At 34.7% G+C, this 18,463-nt stretch overlaps 2 protein-coding genes across 3 annotated transcripts in view; one reads left to right on the top strand and one right to left on the bottom strand.

Annotated features, from left to right (window-relative positions):
- LOC120535737 (complement C1s subcomponent-like) overlaps nt 1-5,387 on the bottom strand; it is a 36,375-nt gene extending 30,988 nt beyond the window's left edge. For both annotated transcript variants that reach the window (XM_039763764.1, XM_039763765.1), the window contains exons 1-2: nt 5,308-5,387; nt 4,895-5,108 (exon numbers count right to left, since the gene is read on the bottom strand). In XM_039763764.1, coding sequence (XP_039619698.1) covers nt 4,895-5,108; nt 5,308-5,315 — 222 coding nt within the window. In that variant the 5' untranslated portion in view covers nt 5,316-5,387. The remainder of the gene's footprint in view (nt 1-4,894; nt 5,109-5,307) is intronic.
- Nucleotides 5,388-5,511: 124 nt separating this feature from the next.
- On the top strand, nt 5,512-17,345 carry LOC120535740 (calcium-dependent serine proteinase-like). Its single transcript, XM_039763770.1, has 7 exons — nt 5,512-5,820; nt 6,477-6,690; nt 10,697-10,865; nt 14,038-14,160; nt 14,559-14,690; nt 16,267-16,341; nt 16,431-17,345. The coding sequence occupies exons 1-7, from the start codon at nt 5,702-5,704 to the stop codon at nt 17,195-17,197; spliced, it is 1,599 nt and encodes a 532-aa protein (XP_039619704.1). The 5' UTR covers nt 5,512-5,701; the 3' UTR covers nt 17,198-17,345.
- Nucleotides 17,346-18,463: the final 1,118 nt, after the last annotated feature.

Here is an 18,463-nt window from a genome sequence, read left to right as displayed (position 1 = left end):
AAGTTGATCGAGTGACATAGCGTGTTGGAGAAACTTGAAAGCTCACATTCACAAAATCGCACAGTGCCGGAAATAAAAAGAAGTCACATATCAAAGTTGCCGTGAAAAGAAGAGTTGTAAGCCCAATGTCTGAGTGTCATATGAAAGTTTATTAGGGTACAGAGAAAAAGGCACACGGTGGGGAAAACGCACGAAATGTCAACTTTAATCTCGAATTTTCCACTTTAATCACGTAGTTTATTTTGTCATTTAGTAGAACATTATAAACTTCATCTTAAAATCGTTTAATTAACCAGTTTCTCAAAATTACATCGTAATTAAAGTAGCACGTTAAATGCTTTGTTTTGTATTTGATCTTCTACTCGTATGTGATCTATGTGTGTGAATCACTACTTGCTTCTTAAACTGGCTCTCTTCCTCCAACTGGACACAGAGTCCATTACATTTGTGATATTACAGCTCTCTGAATAACTAAAATACTGAGATGTATACGTGATGTCATTTTCATGATGATAGGAGCTAAAGCACATTATTAAACGTGTTTCATGAGCCTCGTGCTCATGACAAGCATTATCTTTTGTCGAAATTTGTCGCTGCGTTTTTAGCTGTGTTGTTATTTTCTCTTTCTGTTTTATATTCAATATATATTGGCGTGGCCGCCCCAAGAATCCTTGCTTTTCTTTCCCCAAGTAACCGATCGCCACACAATCAGCTCTGTAATAGACGTTAAGCCATCTGTAATCTTAGCGCCGATTCTTCAAAACGTTTAAAGAACATTGAAATATCTTCGTAGTACATGTTTAATTATTCTATCCTTCACGACACTCCCAGTGAAGAATATAGATTATTTAAATGAAGTTAAAGTTTTATGTGTATAATTTAACAAACATATTTTGCTGCATTTCACCTTAAAAATGATATCGTCATCATATGTAAATATGCGCTTTATAAAGTGGCCCAGGTTGTGAGATATTATAACTGTAGTGCAAGTTTACAGTGGGGTGATTGTACTTATAAGTACACACAGTTCTACAAGGAGCAATTGATTGAGTGCATTTAAAGTTCTTGGGATTAAACTGTTTCTGAACCGCGAGGTCCGTACAGGAAAGGCTTTAAAACGTTTTGCAGTGGCTGAAGTAGCGTGTCCTTAATGCCGTATACCGATAATTCTCTTTCCGATCAGCTGCTGCTGTGATTCACACTCAGATACAGTGATATAAATACTCCGAGTCGTGCAGTGAGAGTAATATGGAAAAAGATGATCCGCTGTGGCAACTCCTAACGGGAGGAGCTGAAAGAAGAAGAAGAAGAAGAAGAAGAAGAAGAAGAAGAAGAAGTGAGAGTAACAACGCTAAAGCAGTTATGGTATTTGGAATACTATGGCTGTTCCCTGAACCATTATATTGTTACGAGTTAATTACAATCAGATGCATTACACTAATAAACAATATGCGGTTAGTTTCTGTGTATTTATAAAGCCGCGTCATGAAAATAATGAGTAATCACACAAGAACAGTACCATTGCTTTGACGCTGGGTGCCGCCAGTTTGCAAAACCGAGCGGAGAACTTGCGTACGACAAGGCATGAGGTACCGTGGAAAAGTGCGTGGCTTTACGCCAAGTGTAGGTTTTATACATCGCGATTTGAACGTGGAAAAGTTCTTACGCAACATTTCTGTGCGTACGCACCATTTATACATGAGGCCCCGGTGATTACCTTCATTAGAAAAGAACACAGGAAGTGTGAACAATGAAGCAATATTCCTTGTTTCCCACCCCAAAAAACCCTTGAAACTCACAAAAATTCAAGTTTTGCTTTTTACAATTGCAAAATAAACTACAAAGCAAATTTTTGTGTCAGTACAAAATGGTATGAGAATTGAATCTCAATCATTTGCTCATCACAAATAGTATCTTAAAAAAGGCATAAATTTAGAAAATGACTGTTAAATGCATTACATAAATACAGTAAATGCGTGTTTCACACATTACATCACAAATTTTTATTCACTGATTCTTGTTACCCCATTTTCAGATGGTCTTTACACTGTAGTATACTGGCACCATGAATTCACTAATTGGAAACAAAAGTACTCCTCAACATTTCTTTATCATTATAAAAATGCATACCGGTAATTACAATCTTTTATAATTAGTCTTGTCTTGGTTGCAGAAAGATCTAGATCCGCCTACTTTATTAATATTGCGTGAGTAATATATTTGCTTTAGCTGTTATCCTAGGTTCATTGCATTATCTGTCTTAATCAAAGGAGAAAGCAGCTGATCTAATGATTTTTTGTTGTCCTTCAATTATGCACCAGAAAATGTTCCTTTTGTAATTTTGTTTCATCTTTCCTTCATCAGGTTGGGTTCATTCAAGTCTGCAATTTGCAATTTAAAAATACTACCTAAATTTCATTTTTAATGCACACTGTTCACCAAATGACTACAGACCAGAGGCCCTTACATCTTACATCTTGAAGATCTTTGAGGGACTGGTCCTGGACTATATGAGTCCTCTTGTGGTAGACCACCAGAACCCACTGCAGTGTACCTATCAGACAAAGATTGGAGTGGAGGATACAATTATTTATCTGCCCTACAAGACTTATTCTCACCTGGAAAAAGCTGGCAGCACATTATATTTTTAGATTTTTCCAGTGCCTTCAATACCATCTAGCCATCCCTGTTAAGGGGTAAGCTCAGAGATATGCAGGTAGAGGAGTCAATGGTGTCCTGGATAATGGGGTTGGTCAGACTGTAGTATGTGAGACTCAAGGACTGTGTTTCTAATACTGTATGTATGTGAGCAACACCGAAGCACTACAAGAAACAGTCCTGTCTCCTTTTCCTTTCATTCTTTACACCTCTGACTATAAATATACTGTAACACCAGGTCATGTCACTTGGAGAAATTCGCAGATGATTCTGCACATATCAAATGTATTGATAAATGGGATGAGTCAGAGTATAGGAGCCAGCCAGAGAATTTTGTTTCTTAGTGCAAAGAGAATTGTCTGCAGCTTTACATCAGCAAACCAAGGAACTGGTCATTGACTTTTGCCACACCTAATAGCCTCTATGTTTGGTCACTATTCAGTCATTAGGAGTGGATGTAGAGGAGGTCCACACCTACAAGTATTTAGGGATACACATTAAAGACAGGTTGGACTGGTTTTGGAACACACAGGAACTATATACAGTAAGAAAGGGCTCCTTTTCCTTATGAGACTGTGTTCCTTTGATGTGAGAAGTGACATCCTGCACATTTTCTATAATTCAGTGAAGGCCAGTGCAATTTTTTTATTTTCTGCTGTGGTTTGCTAGGCTGGTAACATCATTTCAAATGAGGACCACTGATTTATCAAGCTAATTGAAAGAGCAAGCTTAGTTATAGGACATACTCTGTAGCCCCCTGGAGGTATCAGCAAAGAAGAGAATTTAAACAAAACTGATTGCCCTCATGAGCAATGCTGTACATCTTCTCTCACACACTACTAACACTGAGTACTTTCAGGCAACAAATTACTTGGCAGAAGTGTGTCAAGAAATGCTAATGGGGCTTTTTTATACCAACAGCAATAAGCCTTATAATGCCTCACTATGACTGTGACAACCAAGTCAGAAGTTTTCTTCCTTTTTAGTTTTCTTCTTTGTTCAAACTAAAGTGTCTATTTATTTATTTATTTAAAATAGGTTCTCTAAAAAGCCAAATTTCCCCCTGGGGATTAATACAATTCTATCTATCTATTTATCTATCTATCTATCTATCTATCTATCTATCTATCTATCTATCTATCTATCTATCTATCTATCTATGAATCTCATTAAGCTCCAATTTCATTCCATGTCCTTGCAATCTGAAAATGTGTTGCTAGAATGACAAGTAATAATTTTCAGGATACAAATATGGTATGAAAAGAACCATTCACTGTACAAGAACACATTCATTCCTCCACTCATATCCATAGGAAGAGTTACTTAACCTAACCTGCAAATTCTTAAAATATGGAAATGGAACTACCCGAAGAAAACTCAAATGGACACAGAGAGACAATGCCAATTCCACAGAGACACATATGACAGAACATACTATGCAAAATTATCTTATTTATTTTCAGTGAAAATATGTACAGTTTTACACAGTTATCTGATTAAAAAAAGATAAAGAGGAAATGGGTATAATTGCTTTCTGTTTTTACATTTTTTATATTGAAAAAGAGAATTAGAAAACAAGAATAAAGTTCTTATAATCTAAACTAAAAATTAATAACAGCAAATTAGTGATTAATAAAAGTCATGATAGCAAATGTACAGTAAGTCATAAAGCAAACCAGCAGAATTAGAACAGGAAGTAGTCACCCAGGAAATAAAGGATAATACTATTAACAAATTGGCAGGTATAAAAAACTAGCAAAGAGTGCTTGGATTGAATCTCCAAAGATGTTGCAAAATGAACAGCCAATCTAATTAAAAATACACATTAAAACATAAATATATTATATAACATTGGCATATTCAGTATAGAGTTATGGGAGGCCAATGCCTGGCCCAGCAGTATTAGGCATAAGACAAGAAATACATATAGATATCATGCTAGTACATGTCAAAGCCCACTCATACACAAACAATCAGACACTCAACCAGGGCCAATTTGCAACCATTAAACACATTTTTTGGGGAGTAGGAGGAGCACTGTAATAATTTTAGGTAAACCTATACAGACACAGAATGTTTAAGCTCCAGGCAGGCAACAACCAGGTGAAGGATTGTAACCCAGGACACTGGATCTACAGGATTGCCACCCTACCAACTCTGCTAAGGACTCCCTCATATAAATACTTGTAAATATGAAGCATATTCAGTGTTTTAAATGGATAAAGATGTCACATACCTGGATACTTTCATTGGCACATGGTCCTTTCAGCTTCACATTCTGGAAGTGGAGTGAGATGGTGTACCCTTGTGGTATACTGATTTTCCTCATTGCTAAATTCCATTCATTATTAAGATTCCACAAGGGTCCTGGGTAAGAAACCACTCCAAAAAGCATAAGAGTATAAACCTCATGGTACCAGCACCAGAAGACCACCGTTAACTTGAAAAATCTGTATTAGTGGAGTGGGAACATATGTTGTTATACACAGAAATTAACTACCTTCAGGTAGATAATAAACATGAGAAATGGAAGGAAAGGCTGAAACAAAGCTTCAGAATTTAAAACAGACTAACAACAATTAAGGAATAATAAGAAAGAGAGAGAGAGAGGGAGAGAGAGAAAGAGAGAGAGAGACTGTTCTGTATTACCTCTTCATGTCTTTTAAAATACTACAATTAGTGTGCAAATGAAACAAATTAGAAAGAAAGCAAAGATAGATAGAACATAGATATTGGAAATCTGCTCAAGTTAATATTTCACCATTTCAGTAAACAATAGTTTTGTTTGCATTAGACCAGACAGCAAAAATAATCAAATAAATAAACAAAGTCCAACAATTCCAGTAACTGCTCTCAAATGTGTCTGCAGTTCATGTGACTTTGCTAACTTTTAGTCACTGCATTCTTAAAAAACTCATCAAAACTGAGAAGAACTCAAGAGCCAAATGGTTCTGTACTTTTGAATCTATTATTGACATTGAAGGAAATCACTAGTAATATTTGCTAGGATTAAAATGATTTTAAAACAGACCTTTTGAGCCACATGCCAAGTCTTCATTTCCCCTTACTCTATCCTCCACTGTCATTCTTGCTCTCTCGCCTGAAATCTAATGCCCTACATGGCACTTCACTAATGTTGCTTTTGGCATACCCTGTAATGAGGTAAGAATTTTTTTCTTTTAGTTTATATTAGACATTGTTAATTAAATACTATTTAAATTTGGAGTAAAGTATTGTAGTACTAGGGTGTTGTACCGTGTTAGCCATTATGGATGTGGTGAGAAGTTAAGCAAAATGATACCTTTTATTGGCTAACTAGAATAACTACAATATGCTAGCCTTTGAGGCAACTCAGGCCCTTCTTCGGGCAAGATGCTATCATCTTGATTATGATGATTACATCTTGCCTGAAGAAGAGGCCTGAGTTGCCTCGAAAGCTTGCATATTGTAATCTTTCTAGTTAGCCAATAAAAGGTGTCATTTTGCTTAACTTCTCACCACAGTAAAGTGTTATATAATGTTTCCATCATTGTTTATATGCTTTTATTTTTTCCCCATTTTTAATGAATCTTCAAATGTAAAAAACAAAAATGTACTTTTTTGTTTAAAAAATGAACACTACTCAAATCTGTTTTGTAAACTATCAGTTTCAAAATATCAGATGTGGCCTTTCTACAGAAAGAGCAAAACCAAAACCATTTATAATTATAATTAATTTATTTTTAAATTGTTTGCCTTTAAACATTATCTTTCTTTCTTTCTTTCTTTCTTTCTTTCTTTCTTTCTTTCTTTCTTTCTTTCTTTCTTTCTTTCTTTAGGATTTTGGTGCAGCTGATCTGTCTTTCCTGTCCTGTTCCCCTAGCCCTTGCTTTCATTGCTGGTGATATTTCTAGCCCACTTTTCCCAGATGTGTACCCACCAGGGAAAGTCATCAAATGGAATCTTACCGTGCCTCCAGGATTCTTGATGCGGCTACAGTTTCAAGTCTTTGATCTTGCATTTTCACAGAACTGCCAAGGGGACAATGTTGCAGTAAGAGGCCATTTTATATGATCTCTATAATTTATAGAAATGGTAATGAGTATAATATATAGTAAATTAATACACATTATGTTGAAAAGACACGCATGTTCAGAAAGGTGGAGAGGTGGCTATTTCCATTTGGCAAAATTTTAATATATATATATCTATTTTAAATTAGAGATAAGCCACATCTTAGTGAAAATATTTGGCTTCAAACAGAAAGCTGCAAGGATGGAGGCATGGCATTCACAATGTGTTAAGAGTTAATGTAACACAAATAACAGAAAGCAGCTTAATAAATACTAAAAAGTATGTTTAGTTGAGAATGTAATGGTAATGAGACACTTTAATTAAGCAAATACCAACTAGGAAAAGTATAAATCACTGAATTTATCTATATAATTAATGAGTACTTTAAACCAACATATGAAAACACCAGTAAAAGAAGATGCCTGTCTAGACCTAATATTCTGCGATAATTAAAATTTATTTGAACAGATAAGATCTGGTAACCATAATAACATAAATGTAACAATGTTTTTGAGGAGCATATACTTTACAACAAAAAATTAAAAAGTCAAATTAATTTTAGCAATTCAAATATTAAGCAGAGGCGGCAAACTCTTAAAGGAACATATTGGCACTATGGTGAATGAGTAGCAGATACTACACAGCAGTAAGAACTTTTGCCCATGAAATGGAGTAACAATTACTTTGAAAACATATAGGGAGCTAAACTGTTCGAAAAAATTAAACTAGAGCAAACTAATCTGAAATGAAATCCCAAATCAAAGAAAAAAAGCAAAAGAAAAAAGCTTCTTTTACCTATCTTTAACAGCTAAATGAGAAAGTGACATGAATATTGGAGACTAGTGAGAAGGTCTACAGGACGGTAGTGAGACCAGCTATGTTACATGAGTTGGAGACGGAGGCACTGACCAGAAAGCAGGAGACAGGGCTGGAGGTAGCAGAGTTAAAGATGTTAAGATTTGTATTGGTTGTGACGAGGATGGATAGGATTAGAAATGAGTACATTAGAGGGTCAGCTCAAGTTGGACGGTTGGGAGACAAAGTCAGAGAGGTGAGATTGTGTTGGTTTGGACATGTGCAGAGAAGAGATGCTGAATATATTGGGAGAAGGGTGCTAAGGATAGAGCTGCCAGGGAAGAGGAAAAGAGGAAGGCCTAAATGAAGGTTTATGGATTTGATGAGAGAGGACATGCAGGTGATGGGTGTAACAGAACAAGATGCAGAGGACAGAAAGATATGGAAGAAGATGATCTGCTGTGGCAACCCCTAATGGGAGCAGCCAAAAGAAGAAGTGAGAAAAGCACTATATCAATGGAAATTATTATTATTATTATTATTATTATTATTATTATTATTATTATTATTATTAATGAGCAAAGCAAAGGTCCTAATGCTAAAGTGTTCTTGGTGGCACATCTAACCTACCACTAACACTAGGGTTGGATTAAGTTGATTAAACTTTTTTTTAATACCATTTTCATTTTTTTAGCCCTATAAATATAGTAAGCTACTGAGGCAGCTTGTTATTTACCTCCCACTCCTCTGAAGATTGTTAATAATTCTTTACATACTAAACATTAATTACCAAAACAATAGTGTTTTGTACATTTACATATATTGAGCAATTGACAGCAAAACATATACAAAACAACAAAGCACAGAAAGAAAAACAAAACTAAATAAATAAAAAAAACACATACATATGCATATATTTAGATGTATGAACAGCCCATATTTTAAATGGCTCTTTTTTGACAGTGAAATCCGATCCCATGACACTTTAATACAAATGCAGCATTTACATGTACAGTGTCTGATACAACTGAAGCACAGGCAGGTTAAGTGACTTGTTACAACAGGGCTAAATCTGCAGCCTTGATGGTTTGAAGGCCAGTGGACCACCTACTACATCACAGATGATGCACAAAAATGTTTTATTTTTGTGCCTAAATATTCATTCATCCATTAATTGATTGTATCTTTTCACTTCACAGTAGTGGAGAGCCAGAACAAATCTCTATAAATAACATCAATATATTATATTGAATGTATTAAAATAAAACCACTTACCAACTGAAAGACAAAAGAAACTGACTACTTTGTATTATTATAGGTGTGTAAGTGAAAAAATACATTTCATCCAGGGCTTGTCCTTACCAATAGGTCTAGCTCCCTCCAAAACTCTAATATAATAAGAGAATAAGCTACTTCAGAAAATGGATTGATTGAACGAAACAGAAATTAAACAATTAATTACGGTATATATGTTGAAGGTGTGTTTATTGTTTTCTGCTCCTGTCTCCAATTCAGTAACTGCAAGCTTTTTTAACCTTCTCTGGGACCCTGTAGCTGTAGGTGTATTCTCTCATTCATAATGCATTCAGGCACCAATATTTTATTCAGTAAAAATTCCAGGTGCATTTATTTTTTATAGTGATCAGTGCTCTTCTTTAAAGGTTTCAAGAAAATGTTGGAAGACCTTGGAAAGAAGTAATAAAAATATTTTATGTTACATTCTCACAACATATTCTAGCAAAAAACACCCATTGTCTATACAATTATACAGTTCATAAACGGTGATTGGGATTATCCTAGTTCATCTATCTTAATGTATTTCACAGGTAAATTAATTGAAACAATTGTTATTGGTATTTTGTATAAGTAGTAGTAGCATAATTAGTTTTTTTGTAAATATAATTATTATTTATTAATTTTAAATGTATAATGCATGGACTTTAAAAACAGAATTCCCATGAGTAAATGTCAGTAATGTATATAATAAAATGGAACCAAGTATTATAAATTAAAATGAGCAACACACATTTAGAATATATGCAATAATCAACAGTCAATATGGGTTAAGATGAGTATTTTGCTAATACTAAAAAAGTTTATGACAAATTAACAAAAGCATGAGATCATGACAATATTTATCTTGATTACAAAAAAAGAATAGTTTTTTTATATACTCAGGTAAGGAAATGTGAACTATAGGACACAGTGAGCAGATGTGTGCAAAATTGGTTTAAATAGAAATAGAAAGTAACAGGTCATTTTGATACCTCAGATAAGGTGATGTTAAAGGTGGCTTCACAAGAAGATCAGCTCTGGGGCAGCTGCTCTCTTAAATTTATGTAAATACTCCAGATGTATATATAAATTAATATTACATCTACAAATGAGTCTAAAGTAGGAAAAGTACCCTTGATAACTTAGAGTCAGCAACATGATTATACATGATTTTTGACAAAGCTTAAACTTGGGCCGATGTGTGGCAGCTGAAATTTAATGCTAATAATTGAAAAGTGTAGCTTATACAAAGTAAAGGATAGTAGATGCACATCTTATGAAAAAGACTTACTGTAGTAGGTGTAGTGAATTTATCATTGTCCCTAGCAGATGTTATACAGAAGCTTGTAAGAGGTCTAACATGGTGTAGGATTTTATAGCGAGCTGTGTTAACAATAAGCAAATGAATGCATTCTTATGGTAAATAATGCAGTTGTGAGGCCTCTTGGTGTAAGTATTGCAAAAAAGATACTATAGCACTAGAGGAAGTTTTAGGACTACTGAGTATGAACTATGAGGAGTTAAATGGTTTCAATTTAAGCAAACAAAAGTAATTAGGTAACATGACAAAAGTGTTTAAAATTATTCAGGGAATTAGTAGATGCACGCTAGCTGTTAAGAGTAAAATGAATTTTTCAACAAGAACATAAAGTCACAGATGGAATTTGGTGAAATCTGCACTGATGTTAAATGTCATTTCTTCACATAGAGAGTAACAGACATCATGCTGTTTTCTAGATAGCAAAATTTTGGGGATCTACACTTACTAGTGAATATTCATAAATAATAGCATATATTATTTAAATACAGTAGCTCCTTTCTGATATTCAAAACACAAGGGATTGACAGATTAGGTTGGACTGAATGACCTCTGCTCATCAAAACTTTAATGTTTTTATGTTCACATATTTACCAGCTGTTGGATGGTGAGAGACTTATGCAGAAGCTCTGTGGCAATGCAACTACATGGAACCATATCCCAAGACAGAGAGAGTTTGTGGCAGCAACGATGAATGTGATATTTACATCAGTTACTGAGTGGACTGCAGACCATCAGGGGTTTTATGCTCTTTATGAAGCAATAGGTGAAAATATATTATTTACATGTACATTGTCATTATCTGTGTCTATGTTTGTGTATACCATGTAATGAAGTACTGTGCCAACTACAGTTTCTTCCTGCCTTGAGCTTGCGGTTGAGTAGATAAGCTCTGGCTGAAAATAAATGTGTGGATGGAAAATCTAACACAGCACCATATACTGTATAAACATGAGTACCAGACAAAAGGTTTGATTCACTTGATTGAGTTTTTTTCATAATCTTAAAGATATTTTGGTCTAAAAGCTTATGCTTAAAATCTTGAAATATGACAAAGACTAATACCTGAATCAATACTGACCATGATGGCTATGTGAGAATGTCTTCTTAAAACCAGACATTTTAAACTTAAAAATATTTTAAATGCTCTATCCTTAAACAATTACTTTTCATTTAGAACTTTACTGAAACTTAGAGCTGGAATTTTTAAAAACACAACCATTATATCATCCTAATTACTATGTGTGCATCTTTAAAAGTTACTTTATGAAATTCTCTTCCTGTGTTTGAGCTAGTTAACGGTGTTGTGACTTTGCAGCATGGGCATTAAATAGCTCTTATTGTTAGAAGACCATTGTTTTCTGGTTGAAGCAGTCCACAATATGGCAAGAACAGCTTATCTTTGCAAAGAGAAACAACAGTACATTATTACTTTTAGGGATGAAGATCGGTCTGTCCGGAAATCAAAGAACTTTACATTTTTTTACAAGTGCAGTCACAAAAACCATCATTCTCTATAATGAAACCAGCTTTCATGTGGACTACAATAGTAAATTGAACTCCCTCTACTGCACATGATTAGTTAATTAAAGTGACCAGATGCATTAGTCGGCAATTAACTATATTTCTAATTAGAGCCCAAGAACAGCAAAAGCTTTAAAGAGTTCAAGCAGCAGACATCAATCTACATTAACTGTTCAGAGGAAACTGTATGAATAAGGTTTTTATTGTAAAACAAAAAAACAGAGTTGCAAAGAAATCAGAACTCAAGGAGACAAATAAATGATTTTTTGGTCCAGGAAAAACAGGTAGTGAACATTATATTAATGAAAAATTTCATTTTTTGTTTCCAAACACTGTCTTCATGAAATGCACAAAAATAAATGGATGATGTCTGCCTGTGTGATTTCCACTGTGAAGTATGGAGGAAGAAACATGATGGTGTATGAGTGCTTTGTTGTTGATAGTTTATTTAGAACTGAAGTTACATGTAACAAGCAAGGGTACCACAGTATTTTAACACCCCATCTGATCTGTTTTTTGATTAGCTGGGCTGAAGTGTGAAATACTTTTATTACTTAATAATAGTATTTGAATGTTCATAGAAGGAGAAACAACATGTTCCTGCTATTCTTAGGCCTGCCTAGATAAGTAACTAGATCTCTCACTCAATCTGACAAATGTGATGACTCAAACAGTATATATACCCACCTAAAGTTAAAGATTTCTCTCTTCCTTTCTTCCTCAAGAGTAAGCCGTCACACTTTGCTTACTCATTTCCTCTAAAAAACTACTATTCTGCCTTCTGTTCTAATCTCAGAGGTTCATGCCCACTGCTTCTTCAATAAGGAAATGAGATTTGGGTGTCACTACAGGGAACAATGTTCTAGTGCCTAAACTTCACTTCATCAGCGAGGATGCAGGTTCCTATAATCTTCTTACCAGGGAGATTCTTTCATTTCCACAATCTGAGAGACAGTCGGTCTTATGCAGGGCTCATAGATTTTTTCTATTGTAATCAGTCTCCATGGAAGCACCCTGGAGCCCACAACCCATAAATTTAATCCAGAAAGTTGTTATTGTATGTGTATTCCCTCCAGATACTCCGGTTTCCTTTTACGTCTAAACTATGTGCATATGAGACACACTGGCAAATCTACATTTGACGTATGTTAATGACCTTGGATTTATGCATGAATGTGCCCTACAGTGGACTAACATGTCATTCACCATAAGTCATGGACTTGCTGCAATGATAAGCTCTGGCTTCCTCTGATATTTTATGTTAGACTAGAGGGCTCTGCCCCCTGCTCACTTCACTCGCCAACCCCCGGGTCTGCCACTCACGTATGGGGATGTACAATTTAAACAGATTGTTATTTTTCTTGGGAATTGTTACATATGCTTAATAGAACTAACTATTTTACATTATAGCGAGTAATTAACCATAGTAAAAAATAGTAAAAAATAATAAATTGAAAGAAAATTATGTTTCATGTTGCGTTAGAGGTATTCGCTGCATTATACATTTTCGTTCTGTTTGAGATTGAAATTAACATGCAAATACTTTTTAAACTCAGACTTTTACTGCAAAACTTCAGTAAAAACAATTTTTTGAATAAACTTTTGTTAATATTGAATTGAATTTTGAGTCTGTGTTTAGACTTACATCATGACAACGCAACATATAACTGCCCGTTTCTTTCTCTCTAATAAATAAACCAACTTTTTTTAATGTTTGTCCCTGTGATTTGTTAATTGTCATAGCAAAAGCTATTCTAACGGGAAACTGTAAACACTGTAATACAAATGGCATATCAAGATCTCCTTTGGTATCTAATGTTTTCCACGGAAGATGTACTACATTACCTTTCCTATTGCCTGTTAAAATTTTACATGTCTGAATTGTTCGACCAATTTTGAATACAGCTAATCTTGCCCTATTGCATAGCCCATCACTCAGACATAAATTATGCAATAACATTATGATACATTCTTCTTTCAACAGTAATTTGGCCGGTGGAAAACCAGACAGTGTTAATGGTTGTAGATATTCTATGGAATATTGTAAGTTGATGTTTTCATCTTCCAAACCATCACCACCAACTGTTTCAGCATAGTCTATTGATATGCATTTCACCAATTTGCCGTGTAAGTGATTGACAATTTTCCTGTTAATTCATTTAAACATCATCGTTTCTTGGTGCTAGGATTGCCCGTGTACTCATTTCTTCTGTTAATAACCCTCTGGGATGAAATTCTCCAATAAGATTTGGACATAATAAGTCTTCTTTTATTGGGAACTTAAAGTGAGGAAATAGTAAATATACTGTACATCTGTAGCAAACAGTATGATTTGAAACTTTTTTATATAGCAAATTAGACATTTTGTCTAAAGTTGTATGGATAATACTACAGCTTGACTATTATTGTTACAGATGCAGACGAGTGTGCTCAGGACAGCAGCCTTTGTGAAATGCACTGTATGAATTATATTGGGGGCTATTACTGCTTCTGCAGCTATGGGTATGAACTGAATGCTGACAAGAGGACGTGCAAGGGTATGTCATCATAAATTCTGATCTCTAATGCTGGAGTCCCAAATTCTTGTTTGAATGATATCTGATACTGATAATGTCTCTCTTTACTTTACCACTGGCAGTAGCAAATCTAAGCTCTTCATTTCTTTCACATGCTTAGAGTAGTCTATTTTTTGTAAGGATCTATGTCTGAAACATTTTTATTCAATGAGGTTTATCTGTCAACTGTGCATTCTTATCTTGTTAAAAGTTTTTAATACAATGTTACTACAAGAATGAAAGGGTTCACACTCATTTAGAACTTTGTGTTCTGTTAAACATTTTATCTGTCAGGAAACCTTATTTTGATGTTGAAACATGAAACATGCTATCTTTTAGCATATTGCATAGTTACTGACAGTATCACTTTATTATCTCAGTTGTAGATTGTGGACCGTTTCCAGAAATTAGCAGCGCTGAAGTAGTTTACCTATCTCAAAACAAATCAACAACTTTTGGCATGCGGGTGCAGCTCTTCTGTGCTGAGCCTTATTATGAACCCTATAAACAAGGTAAAGATCATGTGATTCAATATAATCTCCCTTTGCATAAGCATTACCTTTGTTTTCATAGATTTTATTTCTGCCTAGAACTTAATCAAACTTTTAGTTATGTAAGGCACAGTGACAGCAGGCCAGATATCTTTAGATATTCATATTTCTCTTCCACAGTTTAGGCTTTTAGAGGGGCTGGGCAGTATTTATTATTAAGACTGTGTAAATACTCTTCCTCCTTTATGTCTGTATGCTTATTAGTGCTGGTAGTGCATTACTACACACTGAGCTATACATTAATTTCAATAGACTAAACAAGACATCGCCTACTGGATTTTTGGTATTTTCCACAGCAGATGCTGGAAGTGTCCTCTTTTCTCATTACAACATTGCAAGCTTAAAATGGCCACTGCTTGTTACTGGACAGTTACTGGTACAAAGGCTTCATTTTCTTCTAAGTACTTTTTTAGGAATTGTAAGAATGAGATGCAGGATATGTATGGAAGGTACTTCAGTTACAAGCTTGCTTCTCTCCGTCTTTTCAGTTACTTTTGACAGTGTATTTAATTCTTCACTTAAGTTCAATGCACTTCTGCACAAATTAAAAAATATAAACAGATTACTAATTGGAACACTTCAAGAACATACAGTATTTTTTTAATCATCTATTTTGCATAAAGGGTGTCTAATTTAATTTATTATGAGAAATCTAATAATTGCTTTTTATTTTTTTGTTGATCATTACATTCTCAGGCACAGTGGAATGGTGGGTAGCATTGCCCCCTCTTATCTTGAGGAAACTTCTACCAAAAGATATAGAAGTAGTGCTAAATTGGCACAATGTAAATACGTTTGAGCATATGCCTACTGTATATGGCCTGGTATGGTGGCATATCCAGGACTGGTACGCATCTCATTCTAACTACTTTCAGGACAGACATTGTCTCCCCATCACCATAAATTTGAATAAGAAAATTCTGAAAATGTATAAATAGGTATATGATCAAAGTATGAACTGTACAACTTAACACACTGCATAGGTACTGATAGTATACAGTATATAACAAAAATATATTATGTATTACCAATCTCTAGTTTCGCTACACTGATGTCAGGGTTAACAATCAGGAAACAGGGAACAGAGAAAGTAAGTGCCGTGCACAAATATGTAAAAGCCTACCAATTATCAAAACAAAGAAAACTTTTATGAGAGAAGCAACATAGCATATTTTAATATCTAACAAAACACTACTTAAACAATAATTCAATTCAGGGTCATAGGAGGCCAGATCCTATTACAGCTCCATTGGGCACAAAGCAAGAACAAGGCATGGACAAAAAAAAAAAAACAGTCAATTCACACATGCACACTCAATCACATTGATATGAAGCCACTTTAGTGTTGCCAGTTAACCTTAGCTATACTGTATGTTTTTGGGGTACCATTGTTTTTTAATTCACTCTAAAAAATTAATTTTGTGTAAGTTATAAAAAAAAAAGAAAATTTCTTTTTTAGAAAATAATCTGAAGATTATTCACGTGACCTTTCTATACCCTCTCTAATTTTGCCTTTTGCCCTTTAAATCTTCTTCAGGCATTTTTACCTGTGAGGCAGATGGTATATGGAGAAATGAAGAAGGAAGCAATGAGGTCTCATCATGCATCGCAGGTATTTGACAATATTAAATTCTGATAGATTGCAAAGAAATACATTTCAGAGTCAATACATTTCAATTAATAAAAACTCTCTTCATTTAGTGTGTGGGAGGCCTATAAACCCACCGTTACAATTCCAGAGGATATTTGGAGGGAGACTAGCAGCTAGAGGCAACTTCCCATGGCAAGTATACTTTCACAGTCCGCGAGGAGGAGGCATTCTTATTTCAGATCAATGGATAATGACAGCTGCAAATATGCTACGAGAAGATCATTTTGAATTATTTGCTGGTATAGTTGATATTTCAGAAGAAGGTTTGGCCAATGCGATTAAACTACAAATTGCAGACAAATTTATTCACCCTAATTACACCTATGCTGAGAAGGGTGAGATGCAATATAACTATAACAATGATATTGCTTTGCTTAAGCTAACAGAGAAGGTCAAAGTTGGACAGTTTCTATCCCCTATATGTCTTCTGCAGGATGCATCTGACACTGAGCTGGAAAATGGGAAACTGGGATATATTTCAGGGTGGGGACTTACTGAAAAACGAAAATTATCAAATGATCTGAGATATGCTGAGGTACCAGTTGTTAATATGGACATGTGTAAAAATGTACCAATTCGACAAAAGTGGGTGAAGAAAGAAAACTTTGTGTTTACACCAAATATGTTTTGTGCTGGAGCATATGGTTTAGACAATTGCCATGGAGATGGAGGAGGAGCATTTGCAATTCTGAATGACCAAGATCGTTTTTTTGTTGAAGGCATTGTATCTTGGGGTTTCAAATGTGGCACATATAGTGTCTACACAAAAGTGGTGAACTATTTAGAATGGATCACTAAAACTATGTCTGAGAATTAGGGCTGAAGTAAACAACAGCAACAACAGTAAAAAATTAAGCAAGCACTAGACTACTCTGGGTATCAGTGGATTTAAGTTATCATTAACACAAGTGTGTGCTTAACCAGAAATGAAACCAAGCATAATAATAAATGAGAAACTAATTATATGTTGTAGTTAAAGTTGTTAAATATTTCAAAATCCATTTTTTATTCAGTCTATATTTACATTGTATTGCTTATTCTAGGTGAATTTAGTATGAATTAGTTTAGCACACTTAACATTATTTGCTTCACACATCCAAATGATATGCATGGTATGATAATGTATGCTCAGTTATTACATAAAAGTGAGTAAGGATGTGCGCATAAGTGTACCCTGTAACAGACTGGTGTATCATCCACTGTACAATTATGCAGGATAATCTTTGGCTCCCTACAATCCTTCATGGAACTAAATGGGTTTGCAAAAAGAGTGGATGAATACATTAACTGTATCCATTTTTCTAAACAGGTTAAGTTTACCATAATCTCAAAATATAGACACAGTCAAGGTATAGAGGGATGTACATGAATGTATAATGAAATGGTGTTCCATGCAGGACTGGATCTTGCCTTGCGAGTACTGTTGTGGGAAAAGACACATGTTCCAGACAAGAAGGTAATGGAACATATGTGCAGAAAAACAAATAAATTAATGATTTGTATTGACTCTTCAATGTGCCAGTCAAAAACACAAACAGCCAGTTTCTAATATACAAACACATTAGATTGTGTCATTGTAATTCGGTGTTATTTGTAGTTGCTTCTGCATACACAACAGAGGCTCTGCTGTGACTTCATAAATATTTAAAGAGGGGGCCACCTCTGTCTAATCACTCAATTTCACTCTACTTTCATCATTCTGCATATCCTGGTGAGAGTTAGCATATCAGACCAGGGCATCCTATCCTCATGTCTCCTATTTGAGGTCACCCTGAACTCTAGCAATATAGAATGGAGTAAGTCTAGTAATCAAGGGTGGGAATCTCAATTCTGCTACTTTAGTCATTACTTAGAGCTTGTGATTACTGGTGAGATGGGGCTACCATGGACTGACTGATAGACTGAAAGATTCATCTGAGGACCAAACTCTATTCTGTTTGATCTGTACAACTCAATGTGATAGAATACACAAAATTAAGAAGGGTTTAAAAAAATACTAGATATGTAAAGAGGAAAAATATTTTTGCATACAGAAATTACAAACCAAATTAGGCAAGACATTCAGTTAGGTGGGGGCTTCTAA

The sequence above is a fragment of the Polypterus senegalus genome, chromosome 9, assembly GCF_016835505.1.
Source record: "Polypterus senegalus isolate Bchr_013 chromosome 9, ASM1683550v1, whole genome shotgun sequence".
NCBI classification, from domain to species: Eukaryota; Metazoa; Chordata; class Cladistia; order Polypteriformes; family Polypteridae; genus Polypterus; species Polypterus senegalus.
The sequence above is the reverse complement of the archived record's forward strand: the minus strand, read 5'-3'. Positions and strand labels throughout refer to the sequence as shown.

Excerpts from the sequence above, each read along its gene's own strand:
- LOC120535740 (XM_039763770.1), top strand. The coding sequence starts at position 5,702 with ATGCCAAGTCTTCATTTCCCCTTACTCTATCCTCCACTGTCATTCTTG. Across the intron at positions 10,866-14,037 it reads TGCTCTTTATGAAGCAATAG|ATGCAGACGAGTGTGCTCAG; the intron begins GTGAAAATATAT and ends TTATTGTTACAG. Across the intron at positions 14,691-16,266 it reads TTATGAACCCTATAAACAAG|GCATTTTTACCTGTGAGGCA; the intron begins GTAAAGATCATG and ends AATCTTCTTCAG.